This window comes from Anguilla anguilla, chromosome 15 (genome assembly GCF_013347855.1).
Source record: "Anguilla anguilla isolate fAngAng1 chromosome 15, fAngAng1.pri, whole genome shotgun sequence".
In the NCBI taxonomy this organism is placed as follows: Eukaryota; Metazoa; Chordata; class Actinopteri; order Anguilliformes; family Anguillidae; genus Anguilla; species Anguilla anguilla.
The window spans coordinates 29,329,458-29,349,483 of NC_049215.1; the positions used below are offsets into that span (position 1 = coordinate 29,329,458).

A 20,026-nucleotide genomic window follows, 5' to 3' on the forward strand; every position below is an offset into this window, starting at 1 on the left:
CTCCTTCACCAAACTTTACAGCTGGCACTATGCATTCCACCAAACCCAGATTCATCCATCAGCCTATCAGATTAATATATAATATCATTACATGACAAGCATAATTATGCTTAAAATGTTAGCATTTAAGTTTATGTCTTAAAGCTAATTTTACATGCTTTCTTTTTAAGTAGACAAACAACAGAAAATTTTGTTCCTGGGCACTCATCCTGAAGGGAAGTAATTTCCTTCTCCAGGTAAAGAAAGTAAACCTGAATGGGACTAGGCCTTTGGGCTGTTAATGTGAAATGAAAACAAAATTTGAACTGAATCCAGGTCAAAATCTTAAAAATAAAATCACTAATGCAACTTAATCACATGACAGGAAAAACTGCAACCCCTAGTCAGCTGACATGGCTTTTTTTTTTTAAATAGAGCACTTCCTGGAATACCTATTAGTTAGGCAATATACCAGAAATGATTCCCCACTGACAAAACCATGCTGAGTTTTCTACCCATAACAACTATAAGGCCACCCCCTTGCAGGAAATTATAAAAACTTCTAATCCTCTTGGATTTGAAGTCAATATGGTTATCTTTAAGACTCCTGGTCCGTGCTTCATGAGGAAAATACTTTTCTGAGCTTGGAGAAAGAAGTGTGACGTGAACAAAGATTTATACATGCATAACTCATTACTTAATGTCAGTTAAGTATAGTGGCCATTTTTTCCCTTGTGAAAAGACTCGGCAATTCTAAATGTGATTAGGTGGGATATCTGCAAGACATTTTTATTATACAAATTCACAAATTAATATATTATGAATTAAAATATTATACATATGCTACAGTATATCTGTTAGCTAGGTTGAAAACTGACAGATAAGTGTCCTTTTCCTCATCCATGTATTTAATACCGCCAAAGTACATATTTCATTAATTGTTTACACATTTTTAAGTTTCGCCAATTCAGCTTTCGTCATAATTTGGAATAAAAATCAGCGGAGCGCAGGCCGGCGAGCCGGGTCACACGTGTTGGACGTGCGTGCGGAACGCCCACGTTCCGTTCACTCCGCAGGGCGCCAGGTGACCCAGTGCCGCCTGGGTAAACTGCACCTGCAGCCGTGCCCCGCCTCCTAACAGTCACACCGGCCCGGCAGCCGAGAGCGCCCCCGCGCCCGAGGAATACGGTGTAGCGCGGGGATCATCAGATCTGACCCCCGCAAATCCAGATCCAGATCCGGCCCCTGGTTTTCTTTCCTCCCAGGTAACCGACTGAACAATTACCGCTGTGGATTGCGCAGACTGTCTTCACGCCTGACTCCCAGGTAAAGGGAGGGTGGAAAAAATCTGCATTCTCGGCCCTCGAGGACTGGTGATTTGACGATCCCTGGCTTAGTGAATATGAACGAACACCACCCCCCTCTGAGCAGGTCCACATTATTTAGTACAAACGATTAGAAAAAACGCACATAAGAGTGGGTGAAAAATAACACAAACATTCTGCAATTTTTTGTGGTATAAGTTTTATTTAGAAGTATTAAAACATTCAAGGCCCTCTCGCTGCAGTCACGGGACAAAGCAAACTGCGTGTGTGTAGTACATGTGAGCTGAGCCTAGAAATTATTTCTACAGCAACAAAATAGCGGAAGCAGCTTCAGCCAGAACTCAAGCGAGTACATAAAGCTTTGAGCCAAAAGCAGACAAAATTCATGGCAACCTCTTTTTTCTTAGCCATTGAAAAATCTGCAAGAGCTCTTTCAAGAAAATGAAAAAAATTTGCAAGAATTGTTTTTAAAGGAAACATTATCGTATAGAGAATGGGGAACAAGAGACATGGTCACTGCCTTTTTTTATGAATATCTGTAAACATCCAGAAAGGAAACTGGTTCATAATTACATACTTGAGAAGTATCTTAGACAAATATTTTAGATAAATATCTTGACAACACTGATGCTATAGGTTGTAGACATTCACTTTTTTTTATTACATCTCACAATTCAGAAAACAGTCCATTTAGCATAGCCAGGAAAATCTATACTCGTGAACACCCCATAGCTTTTCTCTGCGTGATCACTGCCCTTCAGAAACATGTTTAAACTCTGTGCATTCTGCAGTTTGCTTAAGCTTAAATTCCCTGCTGAGAAACAGCAGGAAAATGTGGTAACCACTGTGTGCCAGGCCAATTTGATCTCTTCTTGTGTAAAACTTTTAGAAATTGTCACTATGAAATAATGACTCTGCACATTATGAAATCAGATATTATTGAACAGTGAACAGTGAATACTGAAAACAGAACTTAAATTACAGCATGTTCAGCATTCCGTCTGTTCATGGTCACAGACAGGAGTAGAATGCGATTCACCTTGAGTCAACTTTTGGTACAGGGACACCGTCAAAAACATCTACAGAAGCTGCAGCAGTGATCGATGACAGCCAACCACCATATGAACAGTAAACCAAGGGCCTGATGTACTAACGTTTCAGCACATGCTAAACTAATAACACAACCAATGATTGGTGAAAAAAAATAAAAAAATAAAAACAAAATAATACCTTGACCAATCAGTGGTCATGTTGTTGGTTTTTGCATGCACTAAAAAGCTAAAGGCCTTAGTAAATCAGGCTCTAGGATTGCTCTGGCTCCGTCTGTTGTTACAGGCAGAATCAAAGGGAGACTGTGTGGGGAAACGTCTTGTTCTGCTGAGGTGGTGGCACACGCTGAAGGGACAGGAGAGCATGCCGTAGGAAACACTCACACAAGGGAGACCCAACCTGAGCTCCCAGCCAACAGAACCTAAAAAAAAAAAAAGACATTTCCCTACAGCCAGAGGACAACTCCGTTAAGACAAACTGGTATCAGACACAGTGACGACTTTTCGTGAGGAGCAAGAGCAGCGTCTCCCCCCTCCACTAAGATCTCCTCATTGGTAAAAGCTAGAGGAAGGGGGACGGACTGAATGTGACTGCAGAGATTTTATATGATGAGGAAACCGAAAGATCTGGCGAAAGATTCATGAGGCAGATTAACACTGATACAAAGGTACAGGGATTTTTATGAGTCGGAGACGATATTAATGTGACTGCAGGCTGGACTCCCTACAGTGAATCCACACAGACAGATGTGTTCTTCGAGTTATGAAGACCGCACATGCATGTTGGTTACAGAGCCACTGAGAGAGATGAGTCGCATATAAAGCACAGCTGTTATCTTGGTGAAAGCTGAATGTGTGTGAAAGTAACCAACTGCTCTGCGCTCAAGAACCATTCAACACCCCTGCCCTCTGCCACAAACAGACACGCACGTAAAACAGTACACACACGCGCACGTGTGCACACACACACACGTGCGCGCGCACGCACACACACACACACACACACACACAAAGCCAATCCTAATAAACTGAAACATTCGGCAAGTCGCTCCAGGGACAGCCCCCACAGGCAGTGTGTTGTGAACGTCGCCCCCTTGTGGCCGAGCTCGAGGGTTTCACAGGTGCTCGTGTCAGGAGATGAGGCCCAGTTTACATGGTGAAATGCCGTGTGTAGTCGTACTCTATCGTGGGAATGACGGCTTGCACAAACTTCAAGAAAATAAGAAGATACCTGTAATCTCCAGTTAAGAAACATTTAGGGTAATCAAGGCAGCTGTAATCATCATAATTATTGCACTTGCTTTATAGGAATGGCTGAACACTGCTACACTGGGTACTGCAAACGCATGCAATGGAAATGCTCTGTGACAAACGTGGAGACCTCTACAGATACAATTAATTTGTTAAATATGCCTAGAGAAGAGAAACAGAGTAACAATAAAACTTACCCAATAAAAGGATAGTACATCACAGCCTAGGTTTATAAGCCAATATAAAAGGAGAAAGACCACTTACTCTTAATTTAACATTTTTCATTCATAAGTATGTGTGGTAGCGTCAATTGCGTGTGGACGACAGAAGAGTTTAATCCAGGAACACCGTATCAAGCTGCATCACAACACTCCTGAATTACACAGATCTGTCCAATTACTGTTATCATCATTCACACTAAGGGCCTGATTTACCAAGATCTTTAGGATGTGCAAAACCTTTTAGCACATGCAAAACCAACAACATGACAAATGAGTGGGTGTAGTATTTTGTTTTTCACCAATCATTGGTTGTGTTACTAGTTTTGCGAATGCTAAAAGGTTTTTGCACGTGCTAAAGGTCTTAGGAGACCAGGCCCTTCGTGCCAACAACAGGCTCTTCCATCAGTAATCTCCAAACACACACTGATTGTGACTGACCTGGGTATGAGTAAAACAGCCATTACATTACATTTATTTAGCATATGCTTTTATCCAAAGCGACGTACAACAGCGCATATCGTGGTCAGTGGAACAACTAGAAAACACAGGTTCGATAAGGTACAGTACTCATTTCGAGTGTGTTCATGAAATAAAGGATACATGTGCACTCCCAGCTCGCCCCCTCCCTCCGCCACCGTTTCGATGATCTTTTTCATCACCTCCGCATGCCTGGAGCACAGGAGAGAGGGGGGTGAGACTGTGCCTGTCCCAGCCTGGGACGGGAGAGAGGGGGGTGAGACCGCACCCGTCCCAGCCCGGGACGGGAGAGAGGGGGGTGAGACTGTGCCTGTCCCAGCACGGGACGGGAGAGAGGGGGGTGAGACTGTGCCTGTCCCAGCCCGGGACGGGAGAGAGGGGGGTGAGACCGCACCCGTCCCAGCACGGGACGGGAGAGAGGGGGGTGAGACCGCACCCGTCCCAGCACGGGACGGGAGAGAGGGGGGTGAGACTGTGCCTGTCCCAGCCCAGGACGGGAGAGAGGGGGGTGAGACTGTGCCTGTCCCAGCCCGGGACGGGAGAGAGGGGGGTGAGACTGTGCCTGTCCCAGCCCGGGACGGGAGAGAGGGGGGTGAGACCGTGCCTGTCCCAGCACGGGATGGGAGAGAGGGGGGTGAGACTGTGCCTGTCCCAGCATGGGACGGGAGAGAGGGGGGTGAGACTGTGCCTGTCCCAGCCCGGGACGGGAGAGAGGGGGGTGAGGCGGGGGTCTTGCCACTCACCTGCAGGGGTGCACGGAACACATGGCGGGGGGCGGCAGGTGGGGGTGGTTCTCTATGGTGACGGTCTTCTTCACGTGGTCCTGGCTGATGTCCTCGTACATTTGGTCCACGCTCAGCGGCTGGCGGTCCTGGAGGGCACGGCGCACGCGTCAGCGGCTCTAGAGCTTCCCGTGTGACGTGGTCGATTTTCACAACCGAGCAGTCATCGCAAAACTGAACTAAAACGGGAACCTCCACTGGGGAAGAAACAGGCACTAACATTCAGAGAACGGAAAATTTAAAATCCCTCTTCTGGTTCCTCTTTCAAAAGCGCCTATTTTTTTTATACTTGCATTTATAAAGGCTGAGACATTGGTGCATGGAACGATTGAATGGAACGATTCTACATTGGATTGCTGAAGCTCCGAAGCTTCCCATTTAGAAGGGGAAACTGACTGTTCTCAGTATCCACGGGCGTGATTTTAACAGCTACTGATTGGCTATGAAACCGACGCATTCAGATGAAAGCAAACACACTAATACAAATCAACGACCATGAAAACTACACTTCTGGAGTTAAAAGCCCCTTCAAATAAGGAGACTTTGAAGCTTGAGAGCCAGAAATTCAATTATGCATAGCTCCACTGTGTTCATAAACAAAGACAACTTCCTTTTTGAAAGCAAGTAAGATTAAAAAAAACAATTAAGAAAACCTGTGTTCATGTTCTTTCCTCCACCAGTTGATGTTTCCCTTTAACAGGCACCGTGAAATATTTTCTGAAACACTAAACTCTTAATAAGACTTTAGCTGGGTGTCCATGCACCACATGTTCTCAAAACAAAAAGGAGCATTCTACTTGAGATTAATTACAGCAAATCCAGGGCATAAACCCAGTCACTTTGTAACCAATGGATATGAACCAGCGTGAGAAGTCAGAACTGGGTATAACGGAAAGCAAATTAAAAATTGTTACTTGTAAAATTCTTGGGTGAGAATGAATTTAGACTAAAGCCTGTTTTAAAGAGTTAGGCAGATTTCTGCATACAGGTGATCTGGTTTAAGCGGCGAATGTTTAAACTTTCTCAGAGACGGAACGGCATTTCCAGAACAGGGATTCAAACCTGTAGCCCCAGAGTAGCACCCATTCCTCAACCCTTCCTACCAGGTTTTGGTATTCACAGGGTTGGGGGTACATTAGAGGGGAATCAGTGCCCAGGTGTTTTAGGAAACATGGCAGAGGCCTGAGAGATCTGAGAGAGCCAAAACGCAGGGAAATAAAACATACAGCGTTCCGTGAAATGCTGATATTATAAAGTGTTTTTTTATTTTTTTAAATTTAAGATTACATCAGGCTATGTCCCAGACTTGAACCACAACAAATTACACCTGTTTCTTTGAGCCAATCGTCCTTGGTGTCTGACATTTGTGTTGTTCATAGATCATATTTACACAGCTGCGGTGGCATTGCAGATTCAAAGAGAAAACGTTAAAAAGGAGAGGTCACGCCCCAGACAGCTTTTTTTTTTAAGATAACGTATTTGATTTATTTTCTGTGCATGTCATCTTTGTACTGTAGCCAATTAAAACTATGGAACATGAAAAAAATTATTTGAAAAAAACTGCATGTGGTAAAAAAAAAGAAAAGAAGTGTAGTAGTACTGCGGTAATGTCCTCAGTGTAAACAAGTGCATTGCGAATTAGTTTGTGATACGTTACCCACCCGCAGCAAGCCGTCAATGGTAAAGCAAAATTACATAGCTACACTGTTCATGGCTCCCTTGCCAACGCTACTACAATGTGATCACTAAGGTGCTCCCAAGTAAATAATCAAGTTTGGTTTACAAAAATTGTTTGCCATTTAAGGTGGTACAGCTGATGACTTTCTGCCGGTGCGAGGGCAGGCTGTATTGCTGGTGGTGGAGCTTCATGGTGTGGGTTTTTTTTAAATTCGCTGGTCTTGTTTTTCCCTTGGCTTTGTTGTGTACATCTCAGCCGTCCGATTTTAATTCAGTTATTACTTCCTCTTAATTAGGGGCTAATAAATTGTGCCTGCCTGCCACGTGAGGACCCACGCTTTATAGGGAGGGGTGTGGCATTGTTGGTTTGGGCTTGTGTGAAGCCTGTGCTCTCCTTCTTGTGTACTTAGAACTGCTGTAATATTTACTTAATAAAGAAAAACATATTTACATAATTGTGTCAATTGTACCACCTTAAGCTGGTAGACTTGGAATATTAAGGACGATGAGCACATTGCTGACAGTAATGCCACAGGATTACCGCCAAGGAGCACTGGAGCAGCGCAACATGAGTAAATAAAACATAAATCACTTCTAGGTTTTTTAGTATGAGCCCAAATTATTAATACATCTTGTCCTAAAAGCAATGTTGTTCTAAAAAAAACAAATTGAATTCCATAAAACCTACTCCTTCAAGGGTTAATGTCATGGTTGGAAACCCTACCCTGTAAATACCGAGGATTTAGGAGAAAGGACTTTACAATGGAGGCTAGTTAATAAGAACAACTCCACACAAAGGAACCCTGTTGGCGCATTAAGTGAGGAACCGTGCGTTTCCAAATGAAATGGATTAGATTTAAAAATACAGTTATGATCCATTCAATATAGTTTGCTATTGATGACATCAAAACAAACCCACATTGAAACAGCTACAAGGTTGCCTCACCTCACAGTCCTGTTACCCCTCTTAATTTGACAGTGGATTTACAGATTTGGCACGCTGGTGTGATTCTCTCTAATTAAATCTGCCCCCAAACCAAGCCTGCTCATCCAGTTCCAACTGGCATCTAATAAATTCACGGTCACTGAAAACATTAGAGGCATTCTGGCTTGAATAAAACCTTGCTTGAAAGGTCATGCGACCAGTAACAAAAATAGTCTTCTCGGCTTTACGAACTTATTCTCAAGTTGCTAGAGGTCTTCACTGGGACATCCTAACCATGGCATTTAATGAGCAACCTTAATATTTTTGAAGCCTTCAGAAGACACTTTGTTTGAATTAGTTCCCAACACACGGTTTACTTTCAATCACATCATTTTAGCACTAACAGTATGGAATCATAATGATTATGGCCCCATGTATGAATAGACCATATGAAAGCGAGACAAGCTGCATAGAACATTCTCTGAGCTTGTAATTAAAATGGACCTTTGCTGAAAAGACACGAGTGTTGATCACCAAAGAGTTAGGCGAGTACCTCGTCGTAGCCGAAGAGCCAGAGCCGAGGGGTTTGGTAGTACTTGTCGTACGTGATGTAGAGGTCGTAGGTGCGGGTCTGCAGGATGGCGTCTTCGCCCCCGGCGTCGGCTTTGGCTTTGCTAGCTTCCATCACCTTACTGGTGTCCAGAGTCGCCTGTGTGGGGGGGGGAAGGTTGAGTGCGCAACTTAGGGTCCAAACGGCAGGGCTGGCACGCAGAGGTGGGTAACCCGGCTTCAAAGAGTAAAAAGACTGACCATGTATTTGCTCCACCAACATGCACTAAACCAGCTGATTACAATAATTAGTTCTCCTATCATGCTGAAGAGTTATGCTAATTAGAATCAGCTGGTTTAGTGCATGGTGGTGGAGCAAATACATGGTCAGTCTTTTTACACTTCGAAGCCGGGTGACCCACCTCTGCTGGCACCTCGTAAATGTGCAAAAGATTTGCGTTTTATCACAGCTATGGCCTTAATATGGAACGGTTTGTATGCCAAACAAAAATAGGAACATGAACGTGAATAAACTCTACCTCGTCCGTTTCCAAAAGTCCGCTCTCCTCGTACTCTGAAAAGATTACAGGAGAGAGTTATAGCTTGCCGTTGTATTAACATCGGATGGGTTTCTCACGCTGTCCAGAGAATAAAGGGTTAATCCAGACATCCCAGATTCAGGCGAGAGCCACTCCGGGCGCATGCGTACCTTCCATGTCAGCGGCCTCTCCTTCATCATCATCATCCTCGTCATTTCCACTTGCGCCTGAGCGCGCGTTCATGTTCATATTGTCCTAAAAGCACACTGAAATCTGTCAATAACTTCAGACTTTCACTGTCAAAAATCTACAACCAGAAATAGCATTTTTAAATTCCCAAACATGTAAAATGTTCCACTTTAATAATGATTCAATGTAATCAATCAAAAGTACAACTTATTAGAACTCAACAAATATTGAAAATATTTCATCATATTGCTGGACATATTGGGGGTATCTCTGACCAAAACAAGTATTGGCTGTCTACACCTGTCCATTCATGTTTAGCCATCGATAGCAGTATATGATTTTTAAAGCCTACCTTCTTGTCCAATGTGATTTCCCTTACTGCTTCTGTTACTCCTGATACGCCTGTGAGAAATACAGTCAGACAATCCTTCATCTTCGCTTTTAATTATTCACAGGAGAAACAGTTGTAACATGAAAAAAAAAAACTTTAATTATTTTGAACAAGCCTACCCAGCTACCAAACTTTCAACTTGCAGGACTGTCACCCTAAAATAGACAACCCTTGAAGGTGTAAGATCAGAAATATGTTATTAGAATGCTCTTAACTGAACATTTTAATGCCGATGTAACAGTCACCAATGGCAATTGAAAGCAATGGAGTTCTAGAACACCGAGTTTCCAGAAACATTCCAAAAAACCTACACATCAGAGGGTTAATATAGGTACAGAATAACTCTCTCCATAAAGGGAAAAGGAAAAAAAAACAGCAGTGATTGAGCGGCTGCCAGGTCGAGTGAACCCCACCTGAGTTGTGATAGGTGTCCACCCATCCCCCGTCGCCATCGTCCTCCTCTATAATGGCTTCTAGCTCATCGGAGTACTCCATCTGTTTACACCGCTTGTAGCATGGAACTGCAGGCAAGAGATCACAATCGGCCATTTTACCCACCTCACACTAGTCATTTAGGTGATTGTAGCAGTTTACCGTTTAAAAAGAACCTAGATTCCACAAGAAAACGATACGTCTGGGCTATTTCCATGCAAAGGTATATGGTTCACGAGAGAGGATTTTCTGAGAACAGCCCTAGTTTCCTTAATAACAGGTGTTCCACTGCAAAATCTGTATCAGTGAACGGAAACCAACATTAAACATAGTTTAGTTTTCTTTTTATGAACTTAATTATCTTACTGGATGTGCACTACATTTTTCTTGACGAGATTTTCACTGTTACTATAGATTCATTGTACTTCATGTCAGTCGATGATAACTACTAGTTATTACATGTTTTATGCTGTCTGCTTCTAGTGGGGTGACCTTCCCCACTCAAAATTTAAAAAGCAATCCAAAAATCTACTGTACTCTACACATCACTTCTCACCATTGCGAGTCAGTAAGAACTGCTTGTCTTTAGGCAAATAAGGCTTCACTTTCGCTTCCTCCCCTGACGCCCTGATAGGAGAAAAAGAAAAATCACATAAACAGGTATTTTTTTTTATATGCCAGTAACTACATGAACATGCATTAAAAAAAAGTCAAAGAAGAGCTACAATTCCTCCACAGGTCACCCGATATGGAAAGTAAATAAAGCTCTAACACAGTCTGCACTTTAACCTCATGTTCATTGTTTCATTCAAAACCCAATGTGCTGGAGTAGACTATTGAGTCTACAAAAACAGTGTTACTGTCCAAACACTTATGCACTACACCATACACATAATACACATACACTGTGCAGATGGATAACTGTAAGGGAAATTAGGAACCCTGCTCAAGGAATAAATGTCCTTATTATTACCAATGGTTGCACCTGAAAACCACTACAAGGATGCCATCCAGCCACCTTCTCAGCTACATCTGTTTTCAATAAAATCATGCATTCAATTGTTGTTTTCCATTTACTAAAACTGGATTACTTCCGGAGTTTTGTTTCAGATGATAAGCAGGTATTTAAAATGACCGCATGTCAGTAATATCAAATGCATAATATTGTCTATTGTCACAGACTAAAATAATCAAGTTTCACTTTCATCAACATTAGCACAAAATTAAAAGTAGAAAAAAGAAAAGCAGAATGAATGAAAAAAGGAGTGGCAGATGTGCTTCAGGCCAGCAAGAGAGGGATAAAAGAGGAATAGATTGGCGGTTGGGCTGGGCAATATATCGATATTACATCGATATCGTGATATGAGACTACACATCGTCTGGGATTTTGTATATCGTAATATTGTGATATGCCATAGGCTAAGTGTTGTCTTTTCCTGCTTTTAAAGGCAGCATTACAGTAAAGCGATGTCATTTTCTGAACTTACCTGACTGTTCTAGCTGTTCTATTATTTGCCTTAACCCACTTAGTTATTACACAGGCATTCTTGATTATTATTATTATCAAAAATCTCATTGTGTAAAAATTGTGAAAGTACCAATAGTCATCCCCACAATATCATCACAATATCAATATCGAGGTATTTCGTCAAAAATATCGTGATATTTGATTTTGTCCATATCACCCACCCCTAATTGGCAGTCAGTAACGAGGACAATAAAATCAATAGACAATAAATCAATATCCAAGCAATGTAAAAAAAAAAAAAAAAAAAAAAAAAACTAATCAGAAGAATGAGGAGAACCTGAGCCATCAGAACTTTGGAGCTGCAGTATACATTTAAAGAACAGCGCAGACAGATTTTTTTCTATGTCAACATGATTCTTTCTCAGAATGTTTAGACCCTTTAGACAGCCCCAAGCTCAGAATTCAATGCCTCTCAAACAGACGCACACCCTCGTACACAAGCGTGCACCACGCACACACGCACACACACGCACATACACACACAGGCATGTGCACAAACACACAATGCTCACCATTTCCATGTGGGGCAGTGATGAACTAAATGGTCTCCTGCAGCCACAAACTGAATGAAAAAAAGAGACAATGGTGACAGTTGAACGGTGCAGTCCATTCATGCGTAGGTGTCTCAAAGAATAGTGTTAAAATCTGGATAATGTGCATATCAATAACAAGACTCGATCCTCTCCTTTCAGATTAAAAACTCTATAGGCTCTGTAATTTTACATTACATCAATTTTACATTTCTTCATTAAAAAGTGTTACATGTCTGCAACACTTCATTTAGGGTACCTATTGCTTCAGTGCAAAAAAATATAGATTTTTGGATGTTGCTTTTCATGCATTATATAAGATAGTCCACCTTTTGTGCATTCCTATGTTTATCATTATGAAGGTTTGTATTTGGATGAGATATCAACTGTGCTTTAAGTACAGCAAAATCGACATTCTTTGGACTAATGCACAGGCGATTTCCTCACCTCTTCTGGTGTGATGACACCCGTTTCCTTGAACTTTGATTCCTGGGAAAAAATAAGATCAAATAAAAGTTTTTTTTTTTTTTTTTTTTTTAAATCTCGTTACTCGAGTATGACTCCTGTGTAGACATTTATTTAGATGACAACACAACCCTGCCCTATTGTAACTTGAGCCTGTGACGGAACATTGTACTACTCTGCAGGGGCATTAGCTAAGTAGTGTATCGACGTTCGTGAGAGGGCGAAGCATTCCGGTATTAACTGCTCTGAAATGGGACATTTCACACGAACTTAAATAAATGGGTAATGTAGACCAACAGCGACGGTTTGATGACATATCATACATTAAATTCAAATAATTTGGTACACTTCCTAATCCGGGTTTCGGATACCAGTTATTCACTGGTTCACAAACTGGTCTATGCACATTTAGCCGTTTGAAAGATTTCAGTTGACAAATGACAATCCAGAAGAACTAAACAGCTTTAACAAAATCATTGGTACTATAAAAAGAAAATCAAACAAACAGAATAACACTTATATTCAATGAAACAAAATAAAGTGAACCGCGAGTTATGTTTGAGATAGTGAGCTTTAACGAATAGCTAGTGAGCTATTATTTCCTCGACAGTTAGCTAGCAAACCACATCAGCAGCGTAAAATTGTAACCTCATAGTAAGCGGTTAGCTAAACGAACTTAAATTAGTCAGAGAGCACACCAGTCAACCCATTTCGACAACACTGTCGTGAAATAATCTCCCATTCGCTAACACTGGTCGCTAACATTAGCTAGGTAGCCAGCTATAATTTACCTTCAGTACTGGTGTGAGAAACTCGGCCACTCCAAGAGCGGTGCCTTTCACAGAATTTATAACGTTTTGCATGCTGTTAGCTAGCTATCCCACTCGTGGCCTTTCGTGTCACAGGCGAGGACTGTCAGCCTTCAGTTTAAAGAGGTTTCTTTAGGTATATTCCTCTTTTACACAATCGAAAGCTGTTTACGGATCCCACCAGCAATCGGCTGACCACATGACCCCGCTCATCTGACAGTCACTTCCGCAGCTCTGAGCTCTCTTCTCGCGTTATTTCTCGATGCTCTGATCTTACGTTGGCTAATGCTGGAGTGATTCGATTTGTGTCTAGTGAAAACATTCTTAATTAATGATATCAAGGTTTCACGAAATTAAATTAAATTAAATTAATGGCAACTTAGAGTGATACCCATTATAATGACTTGATTATCATGTCTATTTTTTCAACCAGCATGCCAATTATTACATTAATCTTTAAAGTAAATGGCCTGCCATGTGTTTCTTCCATCCACGAACAACCAGCTAATTTCACTAATTATTTCTACCTCCTGACTGAAGGATTGCGCCAATGTGTAAATCCAGTTGATTGGAACAAAATACTGGGGAGGATCTTTACTTTCTGAACCTGGATTTTCCACCTCTGCTCAGGAAACCGAATTTACTAATAGATGAAATATCCTGTAGTGTAAAGTACTACAAATTTATAGACAGAATTGACACTAGATGAGAGTATGCAGTACAATGTATGTTTTTTTTCTTGTAATTTCTACTTACTTTAAAGTTTTACAATCCAATAAAATGAACTATGTGTAAACGCCACAATTTAGGTGCAATACACGCATACCTTACGCATGGGTTTGATTTGTTTGGTAGCAGGAACACGTTTCTCTAAGGGTGACGTAGCGTTAATTCAATGAATACTGCGCATGTGTCCTTGACGTAAATTGTTTTCACAGTATTGAAGTCGGAAGTAGACTGGAGCATGAAGACAGCTAAGTAGTGTAAGACGAGCAGAGGGTCAGGTAAATCACAACTGAAGTTACAAATGCTTGTTTGTGCGTGAAAAGGAGTGGGCTGTATAGTATTCAATTTTGTGATTTCCGTCGGTCAAACGGCGTTTGGTTGCAGTACATCGCTAATGAAAGTTTCCATTTCCTCGTTATAGCTGGTTGGACCGTATTAGAACGGGAATTACTTGTCTCGGACGCAGTATTGTTTCCAAGTGTAATATTACGCTTACATCAAATAGTACCTCATGTCTAAAATCACCTGTGTGCGTGCCTACAACTTCCACGTAAACCTCTGGGCATGTTCTCAAGAAACCTGGCAGTAAAGTAAACGGCTTCGTTTATCATTACATTTGAGGTGATTTTGTATTCTGATGACTTATGTAATGTAAACGTCAGCGAGAAATCGAACAGTCATTAATAAGAAGCTGGTTTGTTGAAGCCTCTTGAAGTGGAATGTAATCGCAGCCGTCTGTGCTACAAAGTAGCTATATTAATGCAATCTTGCCAGTCCAGTTTCCGGCATTTTAAAGCATTATCCTGTTGCATATATTTATGCGCCTGTGCATATAAAATAAATATCACTAGTCAGATATAAAATAACACTAAAATCATAAATCTGGCATGAACTAATATTGTATTATCGATGTCAGTAGTGCTCCAGCAACAATCTCAACAGCCCTATAGAGTTTTGCTTCTCTGTCTTGTCATTGCTGGAACATTTGTACGTCTGCGACTCACAAGTTAGCCATTGCTGCCCTGAAGGTTTCCGTGACTGTTTCGGATTAGATAATGTTTTTGTGTGGTTTGCAGTGGAGCCCTCTGTGTTGTAAACGACCCCGTCCTGCCACGATGGGCTTCCGCTTCTGCCCAGGATTCTGGCTCTGCTCGCGATCGTCAGCCTACACCCTCGCCCTCGGCTTTGGGTTCGTTAGTCTGGGCACCAGTCGCATCATCCTCCTCAAGTTTTCAGCCAATGCAGGTATATCTTATTTGCTGAAAAAAGCACTTTACTGTCACTTTATTATGGTTGGAGAGCATATGGCATCCTTCTGAAAAATAATAACAGTAGTTTTCTTAATTTACATACATTAATGGATCCTAAAATATTTTTGTTTACCGGGAAAGGACATGAAGTATGTAGAAGGAATTCCAAAGTTTTCTTCTTTTTTTTGCTTAGTTGATGAATTTTGGTATTCTCTGTGTTGTTTTCAGAAAATAAATATGACTACCTTCCTGCCTCAGTGAATCTGTTTGCTGAGGCCATTAAGCTGGTCTTCTGTCTGGTGATGTCTTTGAGGGTGATGATTCAGGGTAAGTATGAGGTTTATCAATACAGTTCATGAATGGCCTTTTAAAAAAATCACACGGCACACCTTAAAAGCCAATGGCGAAACCATATTGTTCAGGTACAAAGTATTCTCTGTACATGTATTCATAATATTAATTACAAAAGAGGAAAACGCACTTACAAAATAGCACAGTGTTATCAAATACATGGTGAGATGCAGCGTGGTGAGATGTGGCTCTAATCAGTTTTTTTTTTTCCCTCTCCCAAACTTGAATGTCCTGTTCTCAGAAGGCCGTTCCTACAAAGAATGGGGCTGTTCCTCTTGCGCCGCCTTCCTCAGTTACATGAAATGGTCTGTTCCTGCATTCCTCTACTTCCTGGACAACCTGATCATCTTTTATGTGCTGACCTACCTGCAGCCTGTAAGCACGTTCTTCGCAGACATTCTCACCGTTTCAGTGAAGCTTTTTTGCATCTCTTCCCGTCCTTAATCTTGATTTCCTTTTCTGTCTTGCCCAGGCCATGGTGGTTCTGTTTTCCAATTTTGTCATCCTGACCACTGCAGTGCTGTTCCGGGTTGTGCTGAAGTGAGTATTTCCAGAGCTGGTGAGTGCAGAGAAGGGTTTGTGTCATTATGGTTCTCTTCCCCATTATTGATGATGTGGTATTCCCCCCCCCCCCTTCCTCCAGGAGGCGCTTGTCCTGGGTCCAGTGGGCGTCACTGGTAATCCTCTTCCTTTCCATTGTTTCCCTGACGATGGGCAAGGGAGGGAACCAGCAAGTCACTGCGGTGCACAATCTCCACCTTGGCCAGCACTCCACCCCTTCAAACAGCTGCCTGACGTTTACCCGCCTGGAGGCGGAGCAACAGAGCCACGGCAACGGAAGCATAACCGGCTGGGGCGGAGCCTGGGGCAACGGTCTGAACGGCACGCTCAGCAGCCAGAGCCTGGGCCACGCCTTGCTCTTCGTGCAGTGCTTCATCTCCTCCATGGCCAACATCTACAACGAGAAGATCCTGAAGGAGGGCGACCAGCTGACCGAGAGCATCTTCATCCAGAACAGCAAGCTGTACGTGTTCGGGCTGGTCTTCAACGGGCTGACCCTGGGCGCGCACACGCCCTCCCGCGCCCTGGCCGCCCACTGCGGCCTGCTGTACGGGCACAACCGCTACTCCGTGGCGCTCGTCTTCGTCACGGCCGCCCTGGGCCTGTCGGTGGCCTTCATCCTCAAGTTCCGGGACAACATGTTCCACGTGCTGACGGGCCAGATCACCACCGTCCTCGTCACCGCCCTCTCCCTCTTCCTGTTCGGCTTTCGGCCGTCGGCGGACTTCTTCCTGCAGGCCCCCGTGGTGCTGCTGGCCATCTTCGTCTACAACGCCAGCCGGGCGCGGGACCCCGAGTACGCCCTGCAGCGGGACAAGCTGCGGGTCATCAACGGCGAGGTGTCCGAGAGGCCCCTGGGGGTGAGGAAGCTTTGCTAGGCCCGCTGGGCTCTCCGCTCTGATGCTCACCCCGTCAGATCGGTCCAGTTTCTCTGTGGCTGAGATGATTCGATTTGCACTTAAAATTGGACTCTTTGCACTAAAATTAGGTATAGGTATATTAGTTCATTTGGGAGTTATAGTGATGAACCTGGGCTAATTAGTTGATTTAGATGAATGCAGGACATTTGGGAGTAATGGTGACTCAAGTTGTTTTTCAGTACACCTTTAATGGAACCTTTTTGCATGACATGGCTCTTCAGTACTCCCGTATAGGAGCATTTGCTCCTGAAAATTGATTTCTGTTAATTGGGAGGATAATTTAGCTGCACAGCTACTAATATAGAATACATTAGTGTGCTTCTAAATTTTTCAAAAAATGTTAGCATAGAGCCCGGTACAAACCAAGCAGAAATCACTCCTTCCTCGTTTATTGTAGTGTCCAATTCTAGCCTGAAGAGGGAGCTGTCGGTTCAGCTACATGTTTGCCCTATACTAACAAAAAGCACACACATGCACTCTCTTTGGAGCTGTGCTTGACTAAGTAACCAAAAAATGCTTTAACAAATTTGGAATCTGCAAACTGCTCACAGGCTTTGTGTGAGGAGTTTGTATTTAGCAATTAGTACGAGCACTTGCTAGCCTGGCACATAGCCATGACAGCTTTTTTCCCTTTACAGCTGAGCAGTTCTCAGGAGTGCTTTTCAGAATTATACTGTCGGGACAGGAATGGGTTGTGCTCCAGCTTGGAGCTTGGGAAAAAAAAAAAAAAGAAATCTAAGCCCGTGTTTTCATGTTGTGTCTTAGGACGGCGAAGAGCTGGAGAGGCTGACGAAGCCGTACGCGGATAGCGAGTCAGAGGAAGAGTCCCTTTAATGCCGCGGACCGGCGTTCACGCGGAAGAGACGTTTTCATCTGCGTCGGCCTGCGGCCGCTCTGAGCTGCGTACAGCCGGCTTTGTGCCAACCGTCTCGCGTGCCTGTTTACCGTATGTGTCAGCAACCAAAAAAAACCGTGCCTCCCTTCCATTCAAAGTAAGGAAAATCCCAAATGCGCACGTTTCGAAACGCACGGCTGTGATTGACTCGTGACTCGCCAGCTCTGCGAGAACCTCGCTTGAGGAGCTGTTTGGCTGGGCCATGATACGTGGCGTTGGAGATGCCCATACAGACCCTCTTTCAAGTTATCATGTGAAACGTTGACGACTGTCACATTTTCAGAATCCTTACTCCTTACAAAGTAAAGCACAGTTTACTCTACACTAAGTGCAATCAGCAGAATTTTAGAAATATGTCTCAAGGAATACTGCTGTTCTTAATTGTTTAACAAAGTTTTTTTTTTGGTCTGTGAGAAATCAACAGTTCTTTTGACACTGAGGAAATATCGAGAATTAGCTGCCTGTGGATCCAGTGATATCCATGCTTTTCAGATGAGTTATTTGTAATAGCTGCACTACTAGTAACGACTGCTGTCATTACTAGTAGTGCAGTTATATATTCGGTTCAAAGTGTCTTATATTAATGAATCAATGCCCTTTGCATGTTCAAATGTGTTTTGGGCTTTTTACACCCCAGTCATAGGGTTTTAACACTACTTATTTAAGCATGAAACAAGGGTCAATTGCAGTGTGCTTAGCTGGAGTTTAAACCTCAGGTTTAAACCTCTAGACCACAGAACTGACTTACAACTGGAACCGCTTATCCTTATTCCACAGTTTTGGATTAGCTGTTCCAGTTGTATTGCAGTTCTGTGGTCTTTAGGTTTAAAATCCTGTGGTTTAAAATCCAGTTAAGCACATTGCAATTGACCCCTAGGGTTTAATTACATAGATGAGTGTAACGAACACTTGTTTTCATGTTTTTAATTGCTTTGACTCAATTTGGGCAAAGCCATTTGCAACTGAATTTCATAAAGATTTTACTAATGTGTCAACACGATTCTTGGATACTTAGTTAACATTGTAAAACGTGTCTTGAGGTCTGACTTTTGGAACTCAGTTAAGAGTTTTGCACATCAGAACAGTGCTGTGAATAACAAGGGAAAGGCAAAGCAACTAGAAAAACCCGGAGAACAACGAGGACTACTTTGAATGGTTTTAATTAACATATTGTAAGTGAAGTAAGCTGCCTTTGTGAAGGAACTGAGCCACCAGCCTTGGCAGTATATTTATTGTATTACAAGGTAGGAATTTACGATGAGCAGTTTTGTCTCTGGATCTAAGCTGTATTTTGTGGACTGGTGTGTTTATATCTTAAGTGTATTTGCCGTAAGCTGTGCTTACTATGGGGTGAGGATAAGTGAGAGTACATGAAATAATAAAGACTTTTATAAATTATTAATGAAATGTAAGTGATTATTGCCATTTTTATCATGGTTCCAGCATGCTTTAGATATACTTCATACACAAATGCTTCTGGTGATCTGTCCATATCATGTGATTCAAATGAACATTTCTGGTGTATGACAGGTTTCGGTATGACAGGAACTGTATCAGATTTTTTAAAAATCGTATTAACAAATAAATAATTATGACACTGAAAATGATTTGTATTTCAGAGGTTACTAAATTGTAAATTAATTTATTAGTAGAGGACCACCGGCAATACTGGGGAAATATTAAAAACATATACTGATCTTATGGCGATATTGTATCTGGTTTTTTATTTTGGGGTAAAAATTTAAGGGTAATTTGAATAAGAATTTTTTAAAAAGTTCAAACGATAGGAAATGCCTGTAAAGAATGTGTCATACGATTGTACGAAGTCCCAAAAAGGTACATCTTGGCAGTCACTGGCACTGTTTGAATAAATCAGTAATTGCTGTTCTGTTGCATAATAACTCAAAAGGCATGACCTGATGGTACATTCTCCTTAGGTGTGTCCATTTCTGCAAGCGTTCCGTATCGTTATGAATCATAGCAAAATATTTATTTAAATGTCCATAATTTATGGCGGTAAGATTCTTACAATTTCAGATTGTTTTGGATCGTATCATAGCAAAATTTGATATTACTGATATTGCCAAATATCAAACCCTCAAGAATCGAAATCATATCCTGAGGTTTACACCCCTACAAGTTACACTTTTGAAAATAGGACGAATAACAAACCTGTTATTATTGTCAGCCTATCAGCATCCAGGA

At 42.2% G+C, this 20,026-nt stretch overlaps 2 protein-coding genes across 4 annotated transcripts; one reads left to right on the plus strand and one right to left on the minus strand.

Annotated features, from left to right (window-relative positions):
• Positions 1–1,486: 1,486 nt before the first annotated feature.
• On the minus strand, positions 1,487–13,360 carry atg3 (autophagy related 3). The gene is made up of 12 exons (XM_035394590.1): positions 13,101–13,360; positions 12,292–12,333; positions 11,827–11,876; positions 10,343–10,413; positions 9,768–9,875; positions 9,316–9,365; positions 8,945–9,029; positions 8,775–8,809; positions 8,240–8,395; positions 5,046–5,173; positions 4,426–4,494; positions 1,487–3,584 (listed from the first exon to the last, which is right to left on the minus strand). The coding sequence occupies exons 1-12, from the start codon at positions 13,170–13,172 to the stop codon at positions 3,503–3,505; spliced, it is 948 nt and encodes a 315-aa protein (XP_035250481.1). The 5' UTR covers positions 13,173–13,360; the 3' UTR covers positions 1,487–3,502.
• Positions 12,463–19,223, plus strand: slc35a5 (solute carrier family 35 member A5). 3 transcript variants are annotated; one of them, XM_035394587.1, is made up of 8 exons: positions 12,496–12,591; positions 14,057–14,122; positions 14,921–15,089; positions 15,323–15,421; positions 15,687–15,820; positions 15,918–15,985; positions 16,089–16,866; positions 17,692–19,223. In XM_035394587.1, the coding sequence occupies exons 3-8, from the start codon at positions 14,960–14,962 to the stop codon at positions 17,758–17,760; spliced, it is 1,278 nt and encodes a 425-aa protein (XP_035250478.1). In that variant the 5' UTR covers positions 12,496–12,591; positions 14,057–14,122; positions 14,921–14,959; the 3' UTR covers positions 17,761–19,223. The 3 variants fall into 3 exon arrangements, with proteins under 3 accessions (XP_035250479.1, XP_035250478.1, XP_035250480.1); XM_035394588.1 differs by lacking the exon at positions 14,057–14,122 and having other exon boundaries at positions 12,463–12,591; XM_035394589.1 differs by lacking the exons at positions 12,496–12,591; positions 14,057–14,122 and adding an exon at positions 14,135–14,465.
• The last annotated feature ends 803 nt before the right edge of the window (positions 19,224–20,026 follow it).